The following is a 13334-nucleotide window of genomic DNA, read 5'->3' on the forward strand; positions in this document are numbered from 1 at the left end:
TGAGAGCACTGCTCAGAGGCCAACATGATTTAAACTTATTTACTAACCACAGCTGGTCTGATTTATTAATGCAATTTACATGACAGACAGTATACTGTGAAGAAAATTACAGTTCTTAAAATATGTAAATGTTTCTCAACCTCATCCCTGTGGGAGATGAACCCTATAACCTCAGCTGTGTCAGCATCAATTTCTACCCACTGAGCTGCACAAAACCCATCGGAATGAAGGATGAGTGGAAAAACATGACTCCAGATCTGGCCTCAGACCCCGGCCACAGTGTGTGTGAACTGACCTTGCAGGTGTGGCAGTAGTTTTCTCCATTCTTCCCCGGGGGCAGGATGATTTCCCCTGTCGGGATCAGCTGGATCCTCAGTTCCATCATAATTCCCTTTTCTCTTTTGTTTTTTCCCGTTTCTTTACTTAAAGTGAGTCCGCTGTGTTTGGTGCTGTCCGTTCCTCTCACACTTTGACCGGAGCGTCAGAGGAAAAATAGTGCAACTCTCCCCTCGGGTCGGTCAACAAGTCCTTCGGTCAGGCAGAAAAGAATGCTCCTAGAGGATTCCTGAAAAGCAAAAACTGTCAGATAGCTTTCTTGTGATCAGAAATATGTGCACGTAGATTTTAAAACTCTCTCCTACATGCATATCTAAAGTGGAAGCTCTTACCTGACAGAGAAATCCTACTTCCTGATACGAAGATCCAAAAACGGAAAGCAGTTTTGGGAGATTTCCAGCATTGGCGCAGAGATTGGAGTTGGGGTGTTACCTGTTGTGGAGCGGAGAGTCACAGTGAGGCCAGCTTCCCCTCACTGCTGCCAGAGGATGTTGCCTCTCCAGTTGAGGGATCATGGGGAGGATATGGAACTCAGCCTGTCCTGAGATGAATGTCACATGCAGAGGATACGTGTCTTTTGTCTTACTTCAGTGTATGCGTGTGTGTGTGTGTGTGTGTGTGTGTGTGTGTGTGTGTGTGTGTGTGTGTGTGTTTGTGTGTGTGCATGGGAAGATAAAAGTGTGTGTACTCATAGGGAGTGGTAAACACATTTGTCTCTTGAATGAAAATGCTGGATGTTAAGTCTTACGTGATGAATTAATGTTCTTTTTTTAAATCCCTGAGCATTAGGGAGTTGTCTAGTAAAGTGTTCTCAACCTTTTTAGTCTGATGAACTCAAATGCCTTCACTGACACCAACCAACGCGTTCCAGTGTGTACATTTGAACTGCTGTTCAACTGGATGTTATTATTATCCCTGCCAGGGCATCATGCAATCACTTCTGTGTGTGTGTGTGTGTGTGTGTGTGTGTGTGTGTGTGTGTGTGTGTGCGTAGGTGGTCAACAGACCTAAAGCTCGTCTGCAACTAATCTCCATCTGATCAGCCTAATTTTTTGTGCATAGTAATGACTGTATGATGAGAACCTCTGTGATTCAAAATTTCTGAAAAACCTTGAAAAACCTTTTTTGATGGTTCCACGACTGCAACAGCTGTGGCTAGAATTTTCAAATCATCCCATTCTTGTGTATGTGATATTTCAAGGACGCCATGAAGGAATTTCTTCAAACTTGGCACAAATATCTACTTGGACTCAAGGATACACTGATTAAATTTTGGTGGTCAAAGGTCAAAAGACAAGGTCACAGTGACCTTGCTAAACACACAAGATCTCATACGCTAATTAAGGTGATGACATTTTATATCCAAATACTCAAAGGTCAACCTCCCTGTGACATCATAATGTTCAGGTCTCTATCAGTCCTCTGTATTCTTCTGTAAGTTTAGTCTCTTGAATGCTCTGGTTTACACAACAATTGATAGCAGACTTCTCACTCTTCTTTACTGACCACTAGGGGTCACAAGTGATCAACAGCTCCTTCGGTTTGAAATCTTCTTTCAGTTACACACAACACATGTGGAGGTCATGTTAATGGTGGAACTTTGCAAATCTCAACTGGTTGCCTCTGGCGGTTGGGGTGGTATTGCAGTAGGTGCTTCACCATCTGTTGCTGCACTCTACTGAGTGCACTTTTATAGTTTAGCAGAGTTATTTCTCCAAAGATGGATATTATTACAATATGTTTTTCATTCAATTTAACTGTTGATGTTTAGGTCGAGTTTACATTTGTACTACTTTGAGTGGCACATTTCAGCTATTGCATTTTGCAAAACCTTTAGCCTTTTCACTAATTAGCCATGTACTTTAAGCTAGCTACTCTACTTCAACTATAACTGATTAACATGCTTACTTTCAGCAAAGCATTTCACTCATTTATCCATTATTTTTTGCTAAACATATCAACTATTTCATTTTTTTTTTTTTACCTAGCTTAACACTAGCTATTTTTCTTTATTGAACATATATTAAGGACCATACAAGATCTTGTAGAGGACACTGACATAAAGTAAAATAGATTTAAAAAATGCAAGGGGGTTATATAAACAGTCATGTCGCCTTGCAATATGCTCCTCACAATATATGGATATCTATTTATTAAACTGGAATTTCTGTTTTTTCAGATTTATTTAGCTGCTCCACAGTCTTTCCACATAGGTGACCCCCAGGTAATTGCTGAAGTACCCTGCGAGGTAGGAGACCCACTGGTGGGGAATCACTGGTCTGTTTCATCTTGTTGTTTCCCCTCAGTGTCTATTAGATAATTGATGGCACCTTTGTCCAACTTTTTAACATAACACACACACACATGCACAAATGCACACACAGGGCTTCTCTGAACAGGGTTTCCTCCTAGACCCAGCATCCTGCCACAGACATTCCCAGTACCCACCCAGTAGATTAAGTGTGTGTATGACGTATGTGTGTGTTAGTGTGTATGCATGACGGAACCCGTTTGCGCTTCCCTCAGGATATACAAGCAAGAGGCACGCGTATGCACACACTTTCTAAAAACAAATAGGGGACTCGTGCTCTCATAGCAGTGCACTTCCTGTCCCCAAGGACCTGACTAACCAGGACCTCGACACTCAACATATACACACACAATTTAAAACAAACACACCATATGGATAGAAGGGTGGTTTCCAGGGTGAATTGGGTAAAATACCACAGTCAGGCTGTACATTTCTGTTTTAGTGGCAGGGAAATATAAACAGATTCTCTCTGGTAGGTAAACATCCATCATTTGGATGACCTTCCTGACCCGTCTGATGACTCCAGACACATCCCTGCATTCCTGTTTGCTCACTGTCACCACTGTGGAACACATCCAACTCTTTGTGCACATTATGCAATTTGTCTGTTTTGAGCATTTCATCATAATTTCTGAGGTCAAATGCGGCCTAACCACGTAATAAGGAGGATAAAGAAAAGACGGTGGAGGGGCTTCCAACCTTGGGGTTAGGACCGCTCAGTGTTATTGCCAGATGATTACCAGGATAGTGAAAAGGGTTTTACTGAATAGTTTTACCTCTTCTGACCTATAAAAAATATGCATATCAACCAATCAACCAGTTGCTTGCTTTCTTCTTAACATGTAGTAGACACATCTTAGATTTAATGGGGCCTAAAAAGTTGAGGGCAGGAGTGGTAAAAATGTGCGAGGTTGTGCGTGTGGTGCCATCAGTTATCATGTTTTTAGTTTTCAGTTGCTATGTCAGCATACTTTACATCTGCATTGCTGTCAACTCAGGTCTGCCTTGTTCCTCTGCTGTGGGCTCTTTGATTGGCATTTTAAATATTGAGCCATTCCATGTCTGTGCTTTAGGTCGGTAGCACTTTGATAAAACTGACTGACAACAGCTTAAGTTCCTCACCTAAAGTTATAATCCTTAAGATTTCAGTCCTGCTTGATTTGACAACACTCGTGGATACTGTCATAACAGCAGGTGCAGTTTAAATAACAGAAAACACTTGTTTAGCAGCTACTTTGTCAAAAATGCAACAGAATGGCAGCTGATGTCTCTGTTTACAGTGCAGCCAAACAAACTGACACTGTTATAATAAAGAGGTCTGTCAATAATCAACCACAGACATGCTCCACAGAGTTTGAGCAGTTTTCCACACAACAGCAGGACGCTGTACCAGCAGTTTACCTTTCGAGGTGTTCAGCCTGTCGCCTGAAGCTTTTCATTTAACAGCTCACTGTTGCTGCTCCTAACTTTTCCTTTACTCCCATATCCAAATGAAAAATATCTGATATAAAAAAAGAAAAAAGACTTTTTTGAAGACATTTTGGATGAATGATAGTGGTTAATGCCAAAGTCGGTGTCAAATACATTTTTTTCACATGGCTACTTCACAAGCTTTTTCCAGTTGTATGTTTTTTTTAACGTCAAGCAGCAGCAGGAACGTTCTGCTTGCATTAACAATACCTTACCAGTTTAGCCCTATCTGACTATTGACATTTCACCATACATAACGTTTACTGGTGAGAATGAGACTGTGATGTATGATGTGTGATAGAGTTCGGGGAACTCTGAAACACTTTTCCTCCATCATTCTCTCCCTCCCCTGGTTGTAAAGGTTTCTTCTGTCAACGTCATCACATACAGCTCATATCTCACTGGTTGCACTTCAGCAGCAGCAACCGAGATCAAAGTTAAAATCATTTGAACTGTGAACGCAGCACTCAGTGGTGATTTCAAGCAGTGCACCATGGTAAGAGCGGTGGTGCCGCCCAGTTGGGTGCAGCTATGTAACCTATAGGACAACAATGGCACAGCCAGTACAGAGCGGTTTTTACCGCTGAGCATGTGAACACTGAGGCTGAAACAATACGACTAGATAACATGAATTGTGTCAAAACAATCCTTCGTTTGCGGTGCTCAATTTGAATCCAGCACGGGAAATCGCGGACTGCGCCACAATGGGTGAACTACTAAATAGTGGTAATTACAGAATGTAAACACACTGTAAAAGCCAGTCATAAATAGTATATAAAATCAGGTTTGATTTCATGAAAATCTTAACAATTATAATTTTAAGGTTACATGTGTTGAAGTGAGGTGCTATGCTCTGTGAAGCGGCTGTAATTATACATTTATAGTTTTACCTTAAGTTCAATTGTAAAAAATACGACCTGTGACTGGAGATCTTTGCTGAACATCATACCCGTCCCTCAAATTAATCAAATAAAACAAAAAGTCTTATTAATTTTAAAGAAAATAAAGGTATCCAGTCTGGCTTATCAGACTATTAAATTTTACTGCCAGAGATATATTATAATGAGGAATTTAATGGTAAATTATTAAATGTTTTAGTTTGTGTTTTTTATTAATATTCTCAATTTACAATGTGTTATGTTACATAATTATGTCAATGCTGCTTTCTTGTGCAGCTCATATTCAAGAAAATATTTTTCATTGAACCATATCTTGACTGGAATAAATATTAAATGCTTAGAAACAGATACATGCCATGAACTTGCCTCTTCTATGAATGAATATCTGTCTTTCAGTGTGAATGAGGAACCAGATATGTGTGAAGGGGCATCACAGAGAGGGGAAGTGACAGTGACACACATCCTTTGACCTCTGACCTGGCTGGAGGCATTTCTGACAGACTGGCATCAACAGGAAACCTGTGGCCTTGACACACACACACACACACAAACACACACACACACACACACACACACACACACACACACACACACACACACACACACACACACACACACGCCTTTCAGCAGCTCTGCCCAGTTCTATTCTGAAGTAAGAACACATAGTTTTGAAATGTTTGTCATCCAGGATAAACACTATTGTTGCTTAATGTAGACTGAAAGTGAAATGAAAGAACACAATGACCACAAACACACATCATTTCTAGCGAGGTAATATGAGGAGAGTATTTTTGCAGGATTGACCAGAAGTCCATTTTGAGAGTTTGTGAACCATAACTGAAGACACAAATTCTTGTAGTTTCTTTGGTTGCAAAAAAGTTGCAGGTATTAATGTCTTTGGTGGTTTGTTTGGATACAGAGATGAACACTACCTACATGATGCCAAAAACAATCTTAACTAGAAGAGCGCACGCAGTAGAGTGCAGATCTTCACCAGGCGACAGATGATGAAGCACCTACTGCAATGCCACCACAGCTGCCAGGTGCAACCAGCTGAGATGTGGAAAATTCCGTCAACACTGACACGACCCCTCCATACATTGTCCCGAGCTGAAGGAAGATTTCATACCAAAGCAGTTGTTGATCACTTGCGGCCCTTAGCAGCTGGTCAAGAAGAGTGAGAAGTCAGCTGTCAATGGTCTTATGAAACAGAGCAGTCAAAAAATAGAATTACTGCCTCACAGTCATGGGTGCCAACGTGAGCTGAACACTGGAAGAGCAAAAGATGTTGGCTTATACAACGTTAAGGTGTGATGTGGTGAGAGTTAGGGATTAATATTTTCTCGAAAATGACACATTTTCCATCCTGGGATCAGAGGCACACTGTCCCGATGTTTGAGGGCTCCAAACCTGATCACTTTAGTGTTTCATCTGGTGGTACTGATAATTGTTATTGAGGCAGAAGAATGTCATTTCAACGTCCAGCCTGTGATCTGTCACTATCTCTGTCTGGTGACACGAACAGAATTTGTTAAATCAAGTCACTTGGTGTTTTAAACATCATGATATTGAGCTGAAACAGATTCCACATTCTATTCGCGTTCATAGGCTGCTGCTGAGCACAGCAGAGGGGTCGCACTGTGCGCACCTCAATGTTCAACATAGCCGGCTTAATAAAGTTAATGATAACTCAAAGTTGAAAAGCAAAGCGATAAAAAAGCTCTCAGTCCCTTGGTGTTAGGCCTTGGTTGGATTCTTTGGGAGACTTTGGTGTCTTTCTTCAGTGAGGAGCACTTTTTGCCACAGCCAAATGCTGAAGGTAAATCCACCATATGCTCCTTCACCCTGAAGTGTTTTGGATAAACTATGAATATAGTGTTCTTGAATCTTTGGGCTTCCATCTAGAATTTTGTCTGAGATTCCAGATGTTGCAGCAAACCTCAGTCCAGTGGATTTTATCCCTCCAGTGCAGCGCACAGTTTGCATCTTCCTCATTAAATATTTTGGAGTATTTCCACACAAAACTGGTGGCAGATATCCTGTTGTGTGTCTAATTTAGATGGTAGAACCACAAGTTACTATCTTAAGTGCATTAATGGTCAAAGATGTTTGAATTCATGGCACTTCATGATTATTAACTAATTAATTGTGCTCGGCAGGTGACACATAAGAGCAACAAAACGCCACACCAGCCCACATGAAAATGAAAACTTAAGAATAGTATAGGACATGCTATGACTTTATTTTCCTTTCCTGTCAAATACCAATTTATTAGCCTATGGCTATTTTACAACTGGATTTTTTCTTGCTTTGCCTCAAGATTGGGAGTCGCTGCACCCCAACTTCAACTTTGGGGTGGACATAAAACCCAATGCAACCCGTAGATGGTGTCTATGCTCAACCAGTGAAGTTACAGTTTACATCCATACCTGTCCAGACTCATATAATGTATGTAGTGAAGACTCTGAAGGAATTTAATAAGAAGTATTGAGTTTATTTTTGGTAAAATGGAGGCTCTCACTATACATACTATAGATACTAAAACTGTTAATCACAGAGGTCTTCAGCATACAGTCATGAATGTGCACAAAAAATCAGTCTCATTGGTCCAGTACTACTTGAGATTAGCTGAGGACAAGCTGAAGGTCTGTTGATCACACATGCACACACTTACTCACACACACACACAGAAGTGATTGTTACAGTTACTGTAAATGAATGTCACAGAACAGTTGTTAAATCGCTTGTTTTCCTACTGTCCTATCCAGATCATCAAATCTGTTGTTAGACTAAGACTGTGGAGATTACACTTCCTTTTCCTTTGGTTTCGATTGCTTCTGAGAGATATCTCAGGGGTTACAATAGTGAATAGTCACTTTTTCCCTGGCAGTGCTGCATTACAAAGGAGTCCTCTATTCACTTTGCGTGTATAGAGTATGTGTGTTTGTGTGTCACCATGTGTTTCCTTTGCTTTGCCACCCTGAAGGTGAGTCACACTGAGATGAGAGAGGCAGCTACTGCAAGAGACTCTGGGAAAAACCTGCCACTGTCAAAACACACCACACACGCAAACACATTTTCAAGGTCCATACAGAATTATCTGACCCACACTATGAACACCTGTGATAACAACAATAATCTAATAACAATAATTAGACCATATTAATTCCATACTTATCCTAATTTTTATTATGCCTGAGTTTAAATGGAAAGACTGTGAAATAGTTATAAAAAGTGATAAAAAGCAAACACACACACACACACACACACACACACACACACACGTACAGCGTATATAACAAGTGAGCTAAGTGAGTCCCCGGGAAACAAGAGCATTTGCTAAGCTGCAACCCACACACTGAAAACTGCAAACTAATCCCTGAGACGCTAATGGTATGAACATAAACAAGCTAACAGCTGTTACCTTTTCTTTTGCAGTCTTATGGTCATTTAAATGTCAGAGCCACCTCCAAACATGCAAGTGTTCCACCAAAACAAGTTCCCCCTCAATACAAATTTGCGGTAACACTGTTGGTTCATCCTGGGCTTAGAGCCACCCAGGACCTTTCTCCAGTGCTAAACTCTGTGGAGAAGTCTTCCAAAGTGGCACCTGCCATGAGGAAATGACATACATCAGTGGAACCTAAGTGGCATATACATCGGCATATGCCACTGAACCACTGGCATACCACTATAGAACAAAGGGCATACCGCCATATGCCACTCAACAAGCAGCATATCACTGTAGAATGAGCGGAATACCATTATAGACACCGGCGTATGCCACTGAACAAGTGACATACCACTCTACAGGTTGACATATGCCGCTGAAGCACTAGTGGCATAACATCAATCACTTTCTCTGTCACTCTTCCCAGACACTTCTACTGGATTCAATCCTGTTTTGCTAGAGAGCAAGCGAGGTGGATTGTGGGTATGTAAACATGTGCTCGTCATGCACAGATACACTGAAATACGCACTTAAATTTACGCTTGAAGGGTGCAGGGCCGTACAGAGCGAGCTATAGTTCATAGGTTCATCCTGCTGTTTATTTGTGGTACAATCCTGTAACCAGATCCCACATGGAGCCTCAGCCCAGACCAGATCAGACCAGGGCTGAGTAAATCTCACAAGTGCTGCCTGAAAATAACCCTGGCTATTTATAACAGCTGTCTCTGCAGCAGAAGAGGAAGTTCATAATATTTCATTGACGTTTGTTCCCTGGGTCGTACTCTGAGAGCAGTAATCTCGCTCCGACACGGCAGCAGTTTCCAGTTTCCACAGGAAGGCAGAGGAAGTTACAGGACGCCGATTAGGCTGCAGATGTTGAGAGGAGGCCGCTGTCTCCACACACCCTCTGGAGGACAGGGTCGTCAAATATAATGAAAGGAAAGTTAAGATGTTTACACTTTATGTTCCCTAACATCACACCCATCACCTTCTCCTATGTGGAAAAATGGATTTTAGGGTGACTGATGTGTTTCAGATTAGCTGGAACTTGCTGCCCTCTTGAGGTTTCATGTTACAACAGGCTGCTCAGTGGAGGAGAAACCAGAAGATACCATGGTAACCTGACTGTCAACAAATCCCCGAAAGGCTCAAGAGGGTCTGTTGGTGTGGCAGCTTTTTAGTTTTGCTTCACTGACTGAGAATAAGTCCTGCAGCATAACCTGACTGAGCAAACTCTCCTTTAAATATAGATGAATACTCAAGAACTCCAGACAAAAAAAGAGCTTTATAATTCACACAAGATGTCTTTTAACAGGATCTCCAACGCAGTGGGTTTTTTGTCTGATATACCCTGTCAGACAGAGTTAGGGAGTAATGAATTATATGTAACAGGATTATGTAATTAGGACACACACACACACACACACACACACACACACACACACACACACACACACACACACACACACACACAAACACACACACACACACACACACACACAGAATTACAATAAAGAACGATATACTACCACTTACCAACACTTACCAAGTCTCTCAACAGCACTCTGGTCTCAGTGAAACCAGCTAATTACAGTCAAGTCATTATCATGACCTCTAATGACAAAAATGCTTCCAATGGTGGAAATTTTAACATTACTTGGTCTTTAAATCATAAAATAGGAACAATATCACAGTATAGTGATAGTTATGTCTTCAGCTATGAAAATACTGTTGTCATCCAAGAGCTAAACATCTAATTTAAAGACAGATTTACAAGTAAGGCGAAACGCTGACACTAGTTACAGAGACCAGCTTATAATGTTAGCTACACTGACCAACCCCTAATGTTAGCAACATAGACCAACCGCTAATGTTAGCTATAGAGACCAACCACTAACATTAGCTACACAGACCAACTACCAATGTTAGCAACACAGATCGACCTCTTATGTTAGCAACATAGACCAACCGCTAATGTTAGTAACTCAGACCAACCACAAACATTACCTACACTGACAAACCCCCAACGTTAGCTACATAGACAAGCCACAAACATTAGAGACACTGAGGGACCCCGGACATTAGCTACAAACAAAACAAATCAACTGCTAATGTTAGCTATACAGAACAACTGCTGACGGTAGCAACACTGACCAACTCCTAATGTTAGCAACAGAGACCAGCTGCTAATGTTAGCTGCACTGACCAACTGCTTATGTTAGGTACATTGACCAATCCCTGATATTAGCTACACAGACCAACCACTAATGGTAGCAACACAGACCAACCACTAACGTTAGCTACACAGGCAAGCCGCAAACGTTACAGACACAGCTAGCTACAAAGAACAAGTGTATGTTGAGAACATGTCCCAGGTTTTGACTGGCTCTAGTTTTCAAAAGTCAAACCTCTACAGCACAGATGGCTTTTCTAAAATCTGCCTTTCATCAGCTTGCTGTGAGGAAAGTAGGAAATGCTGTCTTCTCACGACTGTGTTTTATGTCAGTAAAACTGCACGCGTGGGTCAAGTGCAGATTAACCCGTCACCATCTTTGCTCACCAACTGGGAAACTTGCGAATCACTGCAAAGTTCCAGGCTCTGCAGATTTAGGTGTAATATGATGGAATCCACCACAAAGAAAAGGAAATGCATCCACAAAGCCTGAAACTACACTGTCTATAGTGTGCAACTGAATTAACCAGGGAAAAGTACAGAGATGTTAGCCATTATTCATTATGTTTATCAAACAATTTCATTTATCCACTACTTGTAGCTTTATCACATTTCAATACTTTTAGCTAACTATTCAACTGTTTATCCATTAGCCCACATTTAGCTATTATAATCATGTATCCATTACTTTTAGTCATGTATTTCAACCATTGTTTTACCCACGTAACCATTACATTTAGGCTGCCTATATGGACTGTCTATATGAACATTTGGCTAAAATTCAATATCATCCATTTATTCATGACTTTTAGCTCTTTCACATTTGATTCAATACTTTTGGCTACTGTCCAATCTTTTCTCTGGCTAATTTTCACAAACGCGTAACCATGCGTTGTTCAGGTGTTACAACTGACTCAGTGGTACATATATTTTTCAAATCTCTTAAGTCAGGGTTATTTTAAATCTGAAAATCTTCTGCTGCCGACCCAAACCCTAAATCTCAACTCCGATCATCACACAAGACTAATCGTACCAATAATAATATGTGAGATATGTTCTAGTGTTAATGTGATGGGTCACCACAGAAAATGTAAAATTACTACAAAGTATAAAATTAAATCTGAAACGATTTTTCCTGAAGGGGTGAGGTCCTAAACAGAACCATTTGCTTCTGAAGAACCCTTTTTTGAAAGGGTTCTCTGTAAGACTATGGATTGGGTGGGCTCTACATGACACTCTTGGAATACACAGTATAAGGGTTCTCTTTAGAACCCCCCAGGTGACACTGATTTACTACTTAAAGGATGGACGGAGTTCTATCAGTCATATGACATCTTATCTGTTTATCTCCCTCTGCTGAACACATCCAGTCATCCACATCTGGATGTCAGTCAGACATCAGGTTGACCCTCACTTCTCCTCATAAAAACAACTCATTAAGCAGCAATAGTGTGAGGTGATCTGTGGGAACGTCCTCCTGCTGTGAGCGTCAGATACGACCTGCAGAGGGCACTAGAGGAGCTGCTGTACAACCATCAGCGTGTGAAGTCCAGTCTCCTCTCATACTGGATGAGAAAAGAACTGTGGTTTAGTTTTTCTATGTTGTTGTTGTTTTTTTTTTTAAAACAAATTTACTGTCTCTTTGTCTCAAATCATAGTTTCTCCCCTCAGCATGTATAAGGTCACTATTATTCATTTATTTTGGAGTATGATCAAAATAACTCTAAGGATTTAATCTAATCAGAGGTATCACTGACCCCTACCCTGCTTGTAGTGAGGGCAAAGTGCATCTACATGTACAAGCCCCAATTCCAAAAATAGTTTGCACTCTGTGTAAAAAGAGTACAAACCAAATGCATTAATTTGCAATACCATACAAAGACAAGACATTTAATGTTGAAACTGACAAACTTTGTTTTTTGGAAATTTGCATTGCAACATGTTTAAAATAAGTTGCAACAGGAGCATGTTTACCATTGTGTTACATCATCTTTTAACTTTAACAACACTCAGTAAGTCCTGTGAACTGAGGACACCAATTGTTGATGTTCTGAATTCCTTTTCATTCTTGTTTGATATATGACTCAACAGTCTGGCGTCTCTGTTGTTGTGTTTTGTGCTTCATAATGCACCACATGTTTTCAGGTGGAGACAGGTCTGGACTGCAGGCAGGTCAGTCTAGTACCTGAACTTTTTTACTACATTCTAACACGTGCAAAATGTGTCTTGGCGCAGTCTTGCTGAAATAAGCAGGGATGTCTCTGAAAAAGACGTCGTCTGGATGGCAGCACATGTTGCTCCAAAACCTGCAGGTACCATTCACCATTAATGTGACAGTTACCCATGATGCCATCATGGGAAAGCATCATGGGCACTTACTTTTGAAGTTAGTGCTGGTAACAATCTAAACGGTCCTTTTTCTCTTTAGCCTGCAGGAAACAATGTCCATGATTTCCAAACACAATCTGAAATGCAGACTTCTTGGACCACAAAACACTTTCTGTCAGTCCACCTCAGATGAGCTCGGCCTCAGAGAAGTCTGCAGCATTTCTGGATGTTGTTGATGTATGTCTTTGTGTTTGCTAGTCTTAACTTACGTTCATAGATGCAGTGACAAAACTGTGTCCACCCACAACGTTTCTCCTAAGTGTTCCCGAGCCCATTTAGAAAATATAATACAATTATGTGGGTTTT

The 13334-nt window shown here is 40.9% G+C and overlaps 1 protein-coding gene across 1 annotated transcript in view; it reads right to left on the reverse strand.

Annotated features, from left to right (window-relative positions):
* myo1cb (myosin Ic, paralog b) overlaps positions 1-810 on the reverse strand; it is an 82038-nt gene extending 81228 nt beyond the window's left edge. The window contains exons 1-2 of the mRNA XM_084718176.1: positions 669-810; positions 296-565 (exon numbers count right to left, since the gene is read on the reverse strand). Coding sequence (XP_084574302.1) covers positions 296-385 — 90 coding nt within the window. The 5' untranslated portion in view covers positions 386-565; positions 669-810. The remainder of the gene's footprint in view (positions 1-295; positions 566-668) is intronic.
* Between the last annotated feature and the right edge of the window lie 12524 nt (positions 811-13334).

The sequence above is a fragment of the Lutjanus erythropterus genome, chromosome 4, assembly GCF_056507025.1.
Source record: "Lutjanus erythropterus isolate fLutEry1 chromosome 4, fLutEry1.hap2, whole genome shotgun sequence".
In the NCBI taxonomy this organism is placed as follows: Eukaryota; Metazoa; Chordata; class Actinopteri; order Lutjaniformes; family Lutjanidae; genus Lutjanus; species Lutjanus erythropterus.